The following is a 15208-nucleotide window of genomic DNA, read 5'->3' as shown; positions in this document are numbered from 1 at the left end:
GTCTTGAAGCTTTCCAAGAGAAAATGAGTTTGAGTAGCTTGCAGAAAACCCGTCTTCAAACAATTCCCAACTAGAACTCAAATCCTAACTGCAAAAGCCACTCTCTGCTATAGACCCAGCGCTTCACACTAACCACATAATCACATGACCTTGTCATTCAACTTCCCAAGAAATCCTTTGGGTAAACAAAAGCCTATTAGCTCTATCAAAGTAACAAATTCCTTGCTGAAATGAGTAATGAACTTGCTTTTACAACTCTTGAGCTAACACACCAACTGTCTGCAGAATAAAGGAATTTTAAACATGTCCCTTGAACAAAAATGATATATATATCAATTGCACTACTATCATACGGGGAAGAATGTAGTGGATGTTATAATGAACACCTAATTGGATAATTCAACACTGGACAGTTTTATTTGATAATATTTGTATTTAGTGCACGTACTGTGAATTACTCGAGGTGCAGTAACTGTTAAGCGACAATCATTGCAGCCATTTTGCAAAAACCAAGATCTCAAACAGTAATGAACAACTTGCAGTTTTATAATGCTTTTTATGAACAGAGAACATCACAATGTACTTTATAACCAATGAAGTATTTTGGAGGCGTAACTACTGTTTAAATGAAGAAAACACAATAAATGATCAAATAATTTAGGGGCTTCTAGGACTAGGGAGCAAAATCTAAAAATTAGAACCTGATCTTTCAGGAGTGAGGTGGTACAGGTTTGGAACTTTCTGGGAACATCAATTTATAACAGCATGGATATTGATCTAGCATCAATTGTTAAAATTTAAATCCAAGACTGAGATCTGAGAAGCAGCAAAAAGATTAGTAACTGCCTAGTTACCATCTTCCAGCTCTATGCATAAGCAATGCAAACACATTATCTGTGATTTCAGTCATTCGCAGGAGTTTGTTTAGGGTGATGGCTTTTTCTATGTGGAGGTGTACCAGTTATTTTCAAAAACTATTTCATTTTTAACTGGCACCTATTGTCTTGAAACAAATTGAAGTACTGTGGTGTCTGGGAAACTAATGCTTTCCTTGTGTGTTGTGGCTTTAAGTTTAACCCATGTCTGATGATTATGGAGGATATTGATGAATTCCTCTAATTCTACCTGTTACTACGCAACTGCATCATCTCAAGGAGCTAACGAGAATGCGAAAATCAAAGTAACCCTCGACAAAAGGGCCCCTGCTCTAATCTATGCAGAGTTGGCTGAATTTTACCAGGGTATACAAACATAAAGAAATAGCAGATCATACAGCTTGTTGAGCCTGCTCCGCCATTCAATACAATGGCTGAGCCTCAGCCTCACCTCCCATTTTCCTATCCACTTCCCACAGCCCTGGATTTCCTTAGACTCCCTGGGCAAGATTTTACAGCCTCGCTCGTCCCGAAACCATAAAATCCTGCCCGAGGCCAATGGATCTTTCCATGGTCCAGCCCTCGCCCGCTCTGATTCCCATGGCGGATGGGATGATAAAACCCTGGCCCAAATATCTTTAAAGATATTCACTGATGGAGAACAAACAACCCTCAGGGTAGACAATTCCAAAGATACATAACTGTTTGTGTGAAGAAGTTTCTTATCTGAATCCTAAATAATCAGCCTCATATCCTGAGGCTGTATCCCTGAGCTCTAGATTCCCCAGCCAGGGGAAACAATCTTCAATCTACCATTTCAAGCCCCTTCAGAATACTGCATGCTTCAATGAGATCACCCTCTTTTTTTTCTCAACTGCAGAGAGTATACAATTGATTTACCCAGCCTCTCACCATTAGACATTCCTCTAATCCCACGGAATAAACATATGGAAACCAAAACTACACACAGTATATGAAGTGTGGTCTCAAAGTCCTCTTCAATTGTAACAAGTACTCCAATCCCCTTCATAATAAAGGCCAACATGCCATTTGCCTTCTAAATTTCTTGCTACACCTGAATGCTAACTGTGTTCCTTTTACAATGCACCCAAGTCATCTTTAATATTGGCAATTTCCACTCCCTTAAAAAATCTTTGCTTTTCTAGTCTTACAACAAAAGTGAATAACCTTGGTGAAGTAGCTTCCCAACACCACTGTTTGTTTTACATAGAAAGCTCCTTTGGGCAAGGCAAATAAGGACATCCAGTACCTATAGAACCATATATCAGCATAAGTCAATGACCTCATAGATGGGAAGAAAACTGGTGGAGAGGAAAAATGGGCACAAAAAGGAGTTTAAATATTTACCACAAGACCACCATTCTACTGATCTTACCAGTGCATGTTCTGTTTCAAAGTGTTCCTCCATCTCAGATTTCGGGAAAGGCTCCTGACAATACCTACAAAGATCAATGTTTCTTCTACAGTGGATTTCATGAATGGTGAAGTTAGTTGCAGGAATGTCACGTTTGCTGAAGGTGAAACAAGAGAAATTCTAATTACAGAAAGCTAGCAATTAGAAAGACAGCATCTGCTCCTCCTGCACATCTGAATTGAGGGGTGGAGGTAAACAACTGCCAATCAAACACAAAGTAAGGCTATTTTTAGAAAAAATAAACCCATCACCATTCATTTTAACTCAAAGAAATACAGTACAGATGATCCCATGTTTAACTTCCTCTAAGCCAAAATGGGAAGTGGGATACTATTTGCTTCAACCTCCCTCTCAGATAGAAGGGCAAAAACAGCCGGTAGTAAAATCTACTGTAAAGTATCCACATGCTACGGTCAAGCAACAGACGCCTTCCAACACTTACCTGCGAGTCCAAATGGTCATTATTCACATGACCCCAAGGTTACTCCATCATAGATCATTACAATCTAGTCCAACTCTGTACTTACCCAGATTTTTTCTCCCTACACACTGGCTGCTCAATGGTGAACAGGAGTACTTCCTCTACCCAACCAGGAGTGATTATTCCAATTGTATGCATGTAAAGTGCACAGAACTATCTTCAACTGTGACACTGGAATATCCTGTCTTGGCTCATAAATAAAGGTATCGGGGGCAACAGAGCCAACAAAATTGTGCCCCAGCAAAAAAAGACTGACAGAGGAAAAATTGTCAAAAGAAAACAAAACACTGGATTCTTTAGGATTAAACAATGCACTGATATTCTATGACTAGTCTTTTTAAAAAAAGACCTCTTTCCTGCTCCTTTTGTTCTGTAAACCTCAAGTGACTTTCAGCTGCTAAATAATGAGTCACTGCTGCAGATCTGAATATTCACTAACCCAGCCAATCTATCTGTTCCACATATATCATTAACACCCAAGTGGAAGTTAAAATCTTAATCTGCAGCAAAGTCAAGTAAGCTTCCAGATGCTGATATGGGACATAGTTTTACTTTCATTTCAATAAAAAGTTCACAAATTCAGACACTCCGTTTGAAAATTCTATCCACCAGATTCCTATGGGGTTGCAAAAAAATTAGTATTTTAAAAAGGGAACCTCACATGGGAGTAACTCAGAGGCTACAAAGAAATTCTTCAGAGTTAAAATGCCATAGTTTAGGAAGGACAACAAAAGTTAACTAGGTTAGATTAACAGAACAACTGAAAATTATCTGAGCAAGAGATCCCAGCGCTTAATAAATGACCTAGTAAATGTTCTAGTATACTCGATGCTCTCAATTTACCCAAATGCATCTTTTCCAGATATAGACACATGGTTAATCCCCACAAGGGGTTTCCTATACTTGTAATACCAACTATTACAAATTTATCAACCACTAATTTTTATTATATGGCATTTTTTCTTTACAATTAAATCAAGCTGAGCAAGAAAAACAAGTAATTTACAAAGAACAAAGAACAATACAGCACAGGAACAGGCCCTTCGGCCCTCCAAGCCCGCGCCGCTCCCCGGTCCAGGATTGAATCCTGAATCCAGGATCCCCGCCCAATTTTCCAACCTATCTACATACTAATATCCTATCCACCGAGCTGTCCCTCACAGCTACGATGCTTTGTTCATCACAACCTATTAACTCACCCCCACCCCCCCATTCCAGACCATGTGATCTCCAGGGAGAGGCGAAAACCCAGAGTGAAAACCCCAGGGCCAATATGGGGAAAGAAAATCTGGGAAATTCCTCTCCGACCCCCTGAGGCGATCGAAACGAGTCCAGGAGATCACACTGTTAATTTAATAAGGAATGCTGGTGAGAATTAGTGGAAAATAATCAAGGGCAGGATGGGTCCAGGGAGACTATTTGTATTCAGACAACCTCAACAGCTTGGGACACAGGCTAAAAACCCATGTCCAATTTAATGTAAATGCCATATGGAAAATGGGAATTGGTCTTTTCCTGTGCCAGTGCTGTGATCTTGAATGGCAGAACAATGTAAATTCCCAAACGTTCCACTATAGCATGTGTGTCTTGGTACTTTTTTTCCCCTGTTGATCCTTCTATCCATTGTTTCCTAAATAAACACAGCTGTTATCTTGCTAGGTGGAGGGTAGAAATTGGTTGGGAGGGATTACCAAAGCAGTTCTGTGAATATAGATGATTAATCCAGGGCATTTAAAGTTGCCACTTTAACTGGATAACTTCATTCACTCATTGATCTTGGCAACAAACAAGTTGTTCTTTTCTTTCTTCAATGAGATTGGCGACTAGTAGAAACATGGAGCAGGAGTAGGATATTCGACATTTCGAGCCTCCTCCGCCATTTAATATGATCATGGATGATTCCCTTTCTCAATGTCATATCAATGAATCCCAACATGCCATTTGCCTTCCTAATTATTGCACTGCCTCTCCTCTATCGACTGCTGTACAGATCCCTTTCTACATCCACACTTCCCAATAGATCACCTAAATAATACTTTCCTTTCTGTTCTTCACATCAAAATGCATAACTTCACATTTTAGCAATGCTGTATTGCATCTACCATGTGTTTGCCCACTCAACCGGTCTAAGTCACCTTGAAGGCTCCTTGCATCTTCCTCACAACTCTCAATTCTGCCCAGTTTTGTCTCATCAGCAAACCAGTAATGATACAAGTGAAAAAACAGAGACAATCCAAGACATTACACAGAATTCAAACCTCCGCCAGGTTTCATTATTAATTATAACAAATATGGCCTGCTGTAGATATATTCAGAAGCATTGGCTGGTACCCTTAGTCGTGTCAGTGTATTTCTTTTGTGAAAGTTTGTTCTCAATGCCTTGTCTCCGATTCTCTGACAGCAGAATCTGGGGTAACAATCACACTTTTGTGATCCGCTCTTGCATGAATATTCCTTCATTATTTCCCCGAGATGGAGAGTCTTACTGAATAAGGCACAATTTGATTTGAATGATTAAGTTGTATTATTCCACAGTAAAGTGAATATACAGAGCATTCGACAGTTCTGATAGTTAAACCTAGTTTCATGAAATGATTTGAAAATATTCAGTGGATCATGGGCAGCATGGTGGCACAGTGGTTAGCACTGCTGCCTCTCAGCACCAGGGATCCAGGTTCAATTCCAGCCTCGGATGATTGTCTGTGGGAAGTTTGCACACTCTCCCCATATCTGCGTGGGTTTCCTCCAGGTGCTCCGGTTTCCTCCCACAGTCCAAAGATGTGCGGGTTAGGTTGATTGACCATGCTAAATTGACTCTAGTGTCAGGGGGAATTAGCAGGGTAAATGAGGGTTACGGGAATAGGGCCTGGGTGGGATTGCGGTCGGTACAGATTTGATAGGCCGAATAGCCTCCTTCTGCACCGTAGGGATTCTAGGGATAAACAAAATAACTCCTACAGTTTGTGTCCTACAGTCCGAGGGAAAATCTCAATTTCGCAGCTTCCCATCTTTTCAACTTTTTTTGCAGCATTTCACTGCCTGAATTACTCTTCTTTTCATAGGCTTTTAAAGAAAGATATCTGTTCCACCATTCTTTTGGATGCATCCATTGCCTGTGTTGTCCTACTTATTGTCTGATGTCCAGTGCTGCTTGCACCACAATTTCAGTTAACACTGGGAAAACAGAAGTCATCACCTCCCCACCATAAACAAACCAATTTTATCCCCTGCTCAACCACTATCTCAGGTCAAATCTTGACATTCTACGGGGCCTAGAAAGGAGTTTCCAACCTTATATCCATTCCATCAGAAAGAGGCTGATCTCCACAGTATTGTGCATCTCAGCCTATCTGCTACCAAAACCTTCATCTGCACCTTTGTCACCTTTTGACTCAATGATTCCAAAGTTCTCTTGGGACGTCTTTTCATCTCCCGTAAACTTCAGCTTATCCAAAAACTTCTGCTGGCTATATCCTATCCAACACCAAGTCCTACTCACAGCCTGGTGTTCACGGATAGGTGGCAGCTTCACAGAGGCAACTAGGTAACACCTTCAACTCAAAATTTACATATTAGCATTTAAATCCCTTCATGGCCTCAAACCTCACTACCTTCCTACCCCTCAAGACCTCAAATCCTCCACTTCTCTCCTCCTATAGCAGACAGCTGTGGTTTCAGCCAACGTGACCCTCAGCACTGGAATTCCCTTCCTCAAAGTTTTTGACCTCCTTCTCTGCCTTTAAAGCTTTCCTTGAAACCCACCTCTTTGACCAAGCTTTTGGTTACCCCCTCTATGATTTCCTACTTAGACACACTGCCATTTTTTGTCTGATTCTGTTTTTTAATACAATATGGGGACTAACTACAGAACAACTTGCATTGGTAAAGAATTAACCTGGGTCTTTTGAGAACCAAAAATCAGTACGTCAACAACCTTATGAATGGTTAGGTATCAATAGCTCTAGAAACATTCCCATTAACACACATCAGATCCTCTGTCTTATTACACTTTGGACATATATTGGTCTTACATCGAAATGGAACACAAGTAGGCCTTTCGGCCCGTCCGGCCTACTCCACAATTCAATAAGATCATGGCCGATCTGGTTGTCGTCTCAGCTCCACTTCCCTGTCTGCACCCCTGCCTTTAACCTTTGACTCCCTTGTTTATCAAATGTCTATCTAACTCATCCTTGAATAAATTAAAGACCCAGAAAATTCCATTCTCTAAACACACAGGGAAAAATTTCTGCTCATCTCTACCTTAAACGGTAGACTTATTAAGCTATACCCCAAGAAGAAACAACCTCCCAACATCCACCCTATCTAGCCTCCTCAAGATTTTGTATGTTTCAATAAAATCACCTTATTCTTCTCAACTACAATGGGCATTGGCCTAACCTGTTCAACTTTTCTTTACAAAATAAGCCCTTCACCCAGGAATGAATCAAGTGAACCTTCTCTGAACTGCTTCTAGAGCAATTATATCTTTTTCAAGTTAGTAAACCAAAACTATCCACAAAACTGTCCAGCTGCAGCAATAAGAAGTTTAACAACACCAGGTTAAAGTCCAACAGGTTTATTTGGTAGCAAAAGCCACACAAGCTTTCGAAGCTCTAAGCCCCTTCTTCAGGTGAGTGGGAATTCTGTTCACAAACAGAGCTTATAAAGACACAGACTCAATTTACATGAATAATGGTTGGAATGCGAATACTTACAACTAATCAAGTCTTTAAGAAACAAAACAATGTGAGTGGAGAGAGCATCAAGACAGGCTAAAAAGATGTGTATTGTCTCCAGACAAGACAGCCAGTGAAACTCTGCAGGTCCACGCAACTGTGGGAGTTACAAATAGTGTGACATGAACCCAATATCCCGGTTGAGGCCGTCCTCGTGTGTGCGGAACTTGGCTATCAGTTTCTGCTCAGCGACTCTGCGCTGTCGTGTGTCGCGAAGGCCGCCTTGGAGAACGCTTACCCGAATATCAGAGGCCGAATGCCCGTGACCGCTGAAGTGCTCCACATCACAGCTGCATCTCCACATCACAGCTGCAGCAAAACAGTGTCTTAAAATGTCTAATCTAACCTTGAGCTTCCTTCAGTTAGCATGACTAAGGTATTCCACAGGCTTCATCCAGAAACCAAGCTTATAAACATAAGCAGGCAAAGCAGCTCTTAAAGACAGATTTCAATAATTTGTCAAAGTAATCATGCCTAAGCTAGTTCCTTACCAGTTGGCACAGAGCCGAGTTTCCTCAGCCTGATCTTCAGACATCTTTGTTCTTTATCAAAACCTACAAAACAAAACGGACAATTCATTGAGTACTTTAAAAAGGTTTAGCTGCTAAATAAGATCTAGGAAAGCATGAAGTGACAAAAAATACAACACAATGGTAAAAATAGGATAACATACGAGCCAACATCAAATGAATGGAGAGCAGGGTAGATGACGGTTTTTTAGGTCAGTTTTTGATTTATTTAGTCTCACCCTTCAACTACAGCACAATTTCCTAATCAAAGGGATGGTCCCAGCCTTTCATCTAAATCCACAGTTTAGGAAGAAATTTGTGAGGTTGGCCCACCTTCAGAGTGGGAAAATACCAAAGCTTTATTCATCATTTCCACTGACTGAGAGGTGACAACTCAGATTTGAACAACTAGCCTTAATAATGTATTTTAAATCACTCCATTATTTCACTCTTAGGTGTCTCTAATACACAATATCCCGTAGCAAGTCAGGCTGGATCTCTTTTCCAAAGTTAATCTACCACAAACATCTAAGAAATAAATGAAGGCAGCCTCCTTGCTCTGATTTACTCTCCTACAGCTAATGCCTTGGCTCCACTCAATGCCTCCTCACAGTGCAGGAGATATAAAACTTAATATGAATCCACAACATCAATCCACGTTTAAAGCACCTTATTTTAACAAGCTTGTCACATGCAAAAGTCACCGAACTCTCAAATGTGTTTAAAAACTCAGGATCCAGGCTTAAGTCTAACTCTCGTAGTTAGAATTTCTGTTTATTCAAATTGCCTCACATATACAGCATCCAACTGCAGAACTCCTAGCTGGGGTCAACAATACTACCTAACCAGCATTTGGTTATGGGTAGCAGCCGGTTATAGGTCTAGTACAGCTTCTACTCCAGCTAGCTGCAACTACATTTGTCAACACTGATGATCACCCAACCAAACTATAATTACAGTAACAGAAACACCCAACATTAGTCACCTCTCGCCCAAAGAAACATTGGTCTAGATTCTTCCCCACAGTTAGCCCTTTTCTATCACTAGCTTACTTTCTCAGAAGACTAAGGAAATGTGGCATGTCAGCTACGACTCTCACCAACTTTTACAGATGCACCATAGAAAGCATTCTTTCTGGTTGTTTCACAGCTTGGTATGGCTCCTGCTCTGCCCAAGGCTGCAAGAAATTACAAATGGTCGTGAATTAAGCCCAGTCCATCACGCAAACGCCATTGACTCTGTCTACACTTCCCATGGTCTCGGAAAAGCAGCCAGCATAATTAAGCATGCCAGCACCCCGGACGTACTCTCTTCCACCTTCTTCCGTCGGGAAAAAGATACAAAAATCTGAGGCCATGTACCAACCGACTCAAGAACAGCTTCTTTCCTGCTGCCATCAGATTTTTAAATGCACCTACCTCGCACTAAGTTGATCTTTCTCTACACCCCAGCTATGACTGTAACACCATGTTCTACACTCTCCTTTCCTTCTCTATGAACCGTATACTTTGTCCGTATAGTATGCAATAAACAATACTTTTCACTGTATACGAATACATGCGACAATAATAAATCAAATCAAACATACCAATGTGATCATCTCCCAAGTAATAAAACAAGCCCAACTTACATAAGAGGTTCTGCTTTCAGTTTCATTTTACTGGAAATTCAGGGCTGGGAACTCAGCAGGACTTTCTTGCTTCCAGGGATAATGATTCACAGACCAGCAAGAATCCAGCACCCCATTTTCAAATTTTCAAAAGTATTAAAGGAACAAATATCAGCCACCCAATTTAATAATATTTAAAGTACTACTGAGAGCCAGCACTTCAGGGTTGTCAATATTTAAAAGGACTCGCTCAATGAAGGATCGTGTTTAGCACACACAGACTGTTTAGTTTCGTGTTACACCATAAAAGTTTTCAAGGGAAGAATTTTGCTATAGGATCTTGTTAATCCTGTGAGCAATTACACTTAGTTATCTAATTAAGATAAAGTTTCTTCCATCTGAAAAGATTCAACAGTTCAAAGGAACCATGAGGCCAATAAAAGTTTCCACTGATTTTGCACCAGCATCTTTGATAATTCTAAGTTAAATATTATTATACCATTCAATGCTCTAATCACATGAAAGTAGCTGATGGCCACATGCAGAGGAAAAGGAAAGTAGCTGATATAATGGATTTCACCTACTAGGCCCTTCATCTCCTCCCATGGTGGAAGCCCCAAGTATATACATTGCTATTCTGTACTGAAGCAGGGCGAAGGATTCAGTAACACTACAATGACTCAGCGGATGAATGCATTACATAAAACTGAGCCATACAGGCCAGGTAGATCTGTTCTGATCACAGGGATGCATGGAATTTGGTATTCAGAACTCATCTGGCAGGAAGGCACAGGAGTAAAAAGTAGTTTAAAATAAAGGAAATGAGCCAGTTTTACTCCTGTCGTTTCATTAAAGATGCTGGGGTGAAGTTGATTAAGCTAGAGTGCTCCCTTGACCAAAAAGGCTCACAAATGTAGGACAATTGAGATGTCAGCATTTGCAAAATAGTTCATCATGAGGGGTCATTGCAGAATATAAAAGAGATGTACATGCACGTGCGTACACTGATCACAGGGTTTCCCAAGATTTGGAACCTTCTCCTCCCTAGTCCAGGATGTTGAAACCAATCAAATCACCAGAGTTCAACAAATACCAATTTCATAGAATTCCTACAATGCAGGAGGCCATTCAACCCATCGAGTCTGCTCCGACAGAGCATCTCATCTGGGCCCAACACCTGCCCCATTCCCTTAACCCCATACATTTATCCCACTAATCTCCCTAACCTACACATCTTGGGACATGAAGGGGCAATTTAGCATGGTCAATCCCCCTAACCTGCACATTTTTGGACTGTGGGGGGAAACCCATGCTGACATGAGGAGAATGTACAAACTCCACACAGGCAGTCATCCAAGGCTGGAATCGAACCTGGGTCATTGGCGCTGTGAGGCAACAGCCCTAACCACTGTGCCACCGTGCTGCCCTACTTTCTTTGCATTAAATGATCTATTACTCGTCTGGGCAACAGAAGAAACACTTTTTTTCCCTCAAATAGCACACTGAAGAGGACAGGGATAAAGACGGGACCAGCTGGAGATCACAAGACTACTATTTCATCGTTTGTGAAATGGCAACTCCCAAAATGGGCACAGGATGGCATGCGAGGATGCAAAACACATTTTTATATTTGGAATATTGGTGAACTAGCCAGGATCAAAAATGGACTAAACACAACAGAGCTGTTCAACCTCAGTGTTCTTCTTCACCACCAATGCTCCAGGTGCTGATTCACACCAGGGTTTGTTTCTACATGTACTATAGAAACGAGGAGGAGTAAGCCGTTCAGCACTTTGAGTCTGCTCCACCATTCAACATGATCATGGCTGATCCACTATTTTAATGCCATATTCCTGCTTTCACCCCCTATCTATCTATTTCTTGAATACATTTAATGACTTGGCCTCCACAGCCTTCTGTGGTAGAGAATTCCACAGGTTCACTACCCTAAGTGAACTAATATCCTAACACTGGGTCCCCTGGTTCTAGATTCCCCAACCTGGGAGAACATCCTCCCTGCATCTAATCTGTTCACCCCTGTTAGAATTTTATAGGTTTCAATCAGATCTCCACTCATCCTTCTAAATTACAGGCCCAGTCAAACCAATCTCTCCACATAGGACAGTCCCACCAATCTCATTATCAGCCCAGTGAACCTCCGCTGCATTGTCTCTACGTTCTTAGAGAGGGAGACCGGAACTGCATGCAATATTCCAAGTGTGATCTCACCAAGGCCCTGTATAACTGCAATAAGGTATCCCTACTTCTGAACTCAAACCCTCATGCAATGAAGGCCATTTGCTTTCCTAATTGCTTGCTGCACCTGCCTCACCACTTTCTTTGAATGGTGTACAGATCCCTTTGTACATCCACACTTCCTAACATATCACCATTTAAATAATACTCTGCCTTTCTGTTTTTCACACTGAAGTGTATAACTTCACATTTAGCAATGCTATACTTCATCTGTCATGAGGATAAAAGCAAATTACTGTGGATGCTGGAATCTGAAACTAAAAGAGAAAATGCTGGAAAATCTCAGCGGGTCTGGCAGCATCTGTAAGGAGAGAAAAGAGCTGAAGTTGCGAGTCCAGATGACCCTTTGTCAAAGCTGAGATTTTCCAGCATTTTCATTTGCATCTGTCACGTGTTTGCCCACTCACTCAACTTGTCTAAATCACCTCGAAGCCCCCTCGCATCCTCCTCACAACTCTCAATTCCAGACAGTTTTGCGTCATCAGCAAATTTGGAAGTGTTACATTTGGTTCCCTCATTCAGATTATTTATACACTTTATAAACAGCTGGGGCCCCAAGCACTGATCCCTGCAGTACCCCACTCGTCACTGCCTGCCACTTGGAAAGAGACCCATTTACTCCCACTCTGTTTCATGTCTATCAATCAAATACTCAATCCATGGCAACATATTACTTCATATCCCATGTGCTTTAATTTTGCCCATTAACCTCTTATGAGGGACCTTGTCAAAAGCCTTCTGAAAATCCAAATACATTTTTCCCTTGCCTTGAAATAGTGAGAGGAGTTGTAGAACATTGACTGAAGTCCCCGCTCACTCAGAACAGACCAGGCACTTTCCCATCTTTTCAAACACTTTATACTGTTCTGGTATCACATGGATTTCATGCAGCCAGACAAACCTGCTGGATTCTCTAAAGCCAGCAAGACCTTGGCTTCAAAACAGTCTCTCATGAATGGGACACAGCTACAATTTACAAATAAACAGCCCAATTTGAATATGCTACTTTACCAGCATCAATTCAAAGATTGAAGCAAATGTTAAGACAGAGGAAACTGACTGCATAAAGATAAAATTGGCATTCAGAGAGACCTACTCACGAATGTGTTTGAAAGTAGAATAAAAACAAAATGGAAGAGATCAAGAAACAGTGACTGCTTCCCTGTTTAAGGGGTTCCTTCCAAAGTCCATTGTTTCTGAAACAGGAAACATTTGCAGTTGTTATATAAAGGCTTGAAATCCAATCCTTCAAATCTGCATTGGAAATATACTTCCTTTCTGTAGCTGCTGAAACAGGGGGCATGCAAATATCTGTAAGGGTCCATACACTTTATAAACCTATCATTCTCCTGGACACAAGTTTTCAAATATGTGCAATGTAGAAAATACTCAACAGATAATAAGAGCAGGTACTTTTCACAATGGCACACAGTTTCTAATAAACTGTCAGATAATTGTAACCTAACTTTCAAAATTAGATTAAACAGCAACTTTCAAAATTGGATAAACATATGAAACTCCAGGATTGGGGAAGAAAAGGCCTGGGAGTGGTCCTCAAATGAGGCCAAATTACCACCTTTTTACACTGTCATGGTCAAGAGCTGAATAAGAGTATACAAAAGGTAGAGACAGTTGCTTCACATACAGAAATTTCTGAAAGGGATTCCGCAAGGTGACACAAACATCAGCACAAATTGAGTTGCAGGAATAATTTAACACTGCACATCACACACTAACTAACCCACCAAGAACCAGAATAAAATTGGAACACATTAAAATTTAATCAAATTTATAATTAGAAGATCTATGGTATAAAGAGGTTGCCATTCCACCCTGATCAAATTAATAACTAGAAGCTCTATGGTGTGACAAGGCTGCCATTCCTGTCCTGATCAAATTAACAATTAGGAGCTCCATGGTATTGTGCGGTTGCCATTCTGCCCTGACCACATTAATAATTCTGATGTGATCGGAGCAGGAATAGAAATCATAGAAATCATAGAAACCCTACAGTGCAGAAGGAGGCCATTCGGCCCATCGAGTCTGCACCGACCACAATCCCACACAGGCCCTACCCCCACATATTTACCTGCTAATCCCTCTAACCTACGCATCCCAGGACTCTAAGGGGCAATTTTTTAACCTGACCAATCAACCTAATTGATTGACAACCTCATCCCATCAGAATTATTATTGTGATCAGGACAGAATGGCCACCTCACCAGACCAGAATTATTAATGTGATCAGAGCAGGAATGGCAACCTCATCACATTAACAATTCTGGTGTGGTGAGGTGACCGTTCGGCCCTTCTACTTCTCCACCAATTACGTCACCCGGACCATCCCAATAATGGATCCCTTCTGACGTCACAGCTGGAACCATTCATTCGACGAGAGAATCCGCAGCTTTCAAAGAAAAAGAATCAAACATATGATTCTCGAATTTGTAAATTAAAAACTTTAACATATTCGTAAATTATTTTACGGGGGGGGGGGGAGAATTCAGATGAGTTTGGACGTTCGTATTTACAAGGGCAGAAGGACATTAACACCTCACATTAAAAAAATGTTTTTTTGTTTAATTTGTGTCGGATATCGGCGATCCGGTTTGAAATAAAATGGACTCTCATTATTTACATACGGATTTTGGTCAACAAGACAGTTGTTTCCTTCTCTTGGCGGAAGCGGCCGTCGTCGCCCCCTGACTCGCTCACTGTCCCCAGCCGTAAAAACGGCTTAAAGAGTCGGGATGGGGCGGAGAGAGGAGATGAGGGAAAGATCCAAACAAGGCCGAGAACACCGGAGAAATCCACTCAATTCGACGCCAGCGGCCGCCCCGTCCACAACATTCCTCTCAGCGATGGGCTGCCGGCTCGCGGCTGTTTATTCGCCTCAGCAACACCAGCGGATGTCCCGCCCCCACCCCGTCGCTCATTGGTCCAGCCGGCGCCCGCCCCCCCGATAGCCGATAGGTTCGTTTGCACGTCGATCGCAATGACGCAGAATATCTCCGCCCATCCCCGCCTACTTCGACAAAGACGCTCGCATGATGGTCAAGATGGTCTTCTCATCGCCTCTGTGCTCTCTCCTGCCCCTGGAGACAATACACATCTCTTTAACCTGTGCTTAATGCTCTCTCCGCTCACATTGTCTGTACCTTTAAGACTTGATTAGCTGTATTAGCATTGAGTAGCTTGATTAGCATTCCAATCATTATTCTGTAAATCGAGTTTGTGTCGCTGTACGCCCTGTTTGTGAGCACATCTCCCACTCCACCTGACGAAGGGGCAGCGCTCCGAAAGC

General features: G+C 41.6%; 1 protein-coding gene across 6 annotated transcripts in view; it reads right to left on the bottom strand.

Annotated features, from left to right (window-relative positions):
* Positions 1-14831, bottom strand: part of trafd1 (TRAF-type zinc finger domain containing 1) — a 57388-nt gene extending 42557 nt beyond the window's left edge. For 3 of the 6 annotated variants that reach the window (XM_078227347.1, XM_078227344.1, XM_078227348.1), the window contains exons 1-3: positions 14547-14831; positions 8022-8084; positions 2272-2407 (exon numbers count right to left, since the gene is read on the bottom strand). In XM_078227347.1, coding sequence (XP_078083473.1) covers positions 2272-2407; positions 8022-8065 — 180 coding nt within the window. In that variant the 5' untranslated portion in view covers positions 8066-8084; positions 14547-14831. Of the gene's footprint in view, positions 1-2271; positions 2408-8021; positions 8085-13004; positions 13101-14542 lie in introns of all 6 variants that reach the window. The other 3 variants (XM_078227349.1, XM_078227346.1, XM_078227345.1) reach the window with 2 other exon arrangements.
* Positions 14832-15208: the final 377 nt, after the last annotated feature.

The sequence above is a fragment of the Mustelus asterias genome, chromosome 13, assembly GCF_964213995.1.
Source record: "Mustelus asterias chromosome 13, sMusAst1.hap1.1, whole genome shotgun sequence".
NCBI lineage: Eukaryota > Metazoa > Chordata > Chondrichthyes > Carcharhiniformes > Triakidae > Mustelus > Mustelus asterias.
The sequence above is the reverse complement of the archived record's forward strand: the minus strand, read 5'-3'. Positions and strand labels throughout refer to the sequence as shown.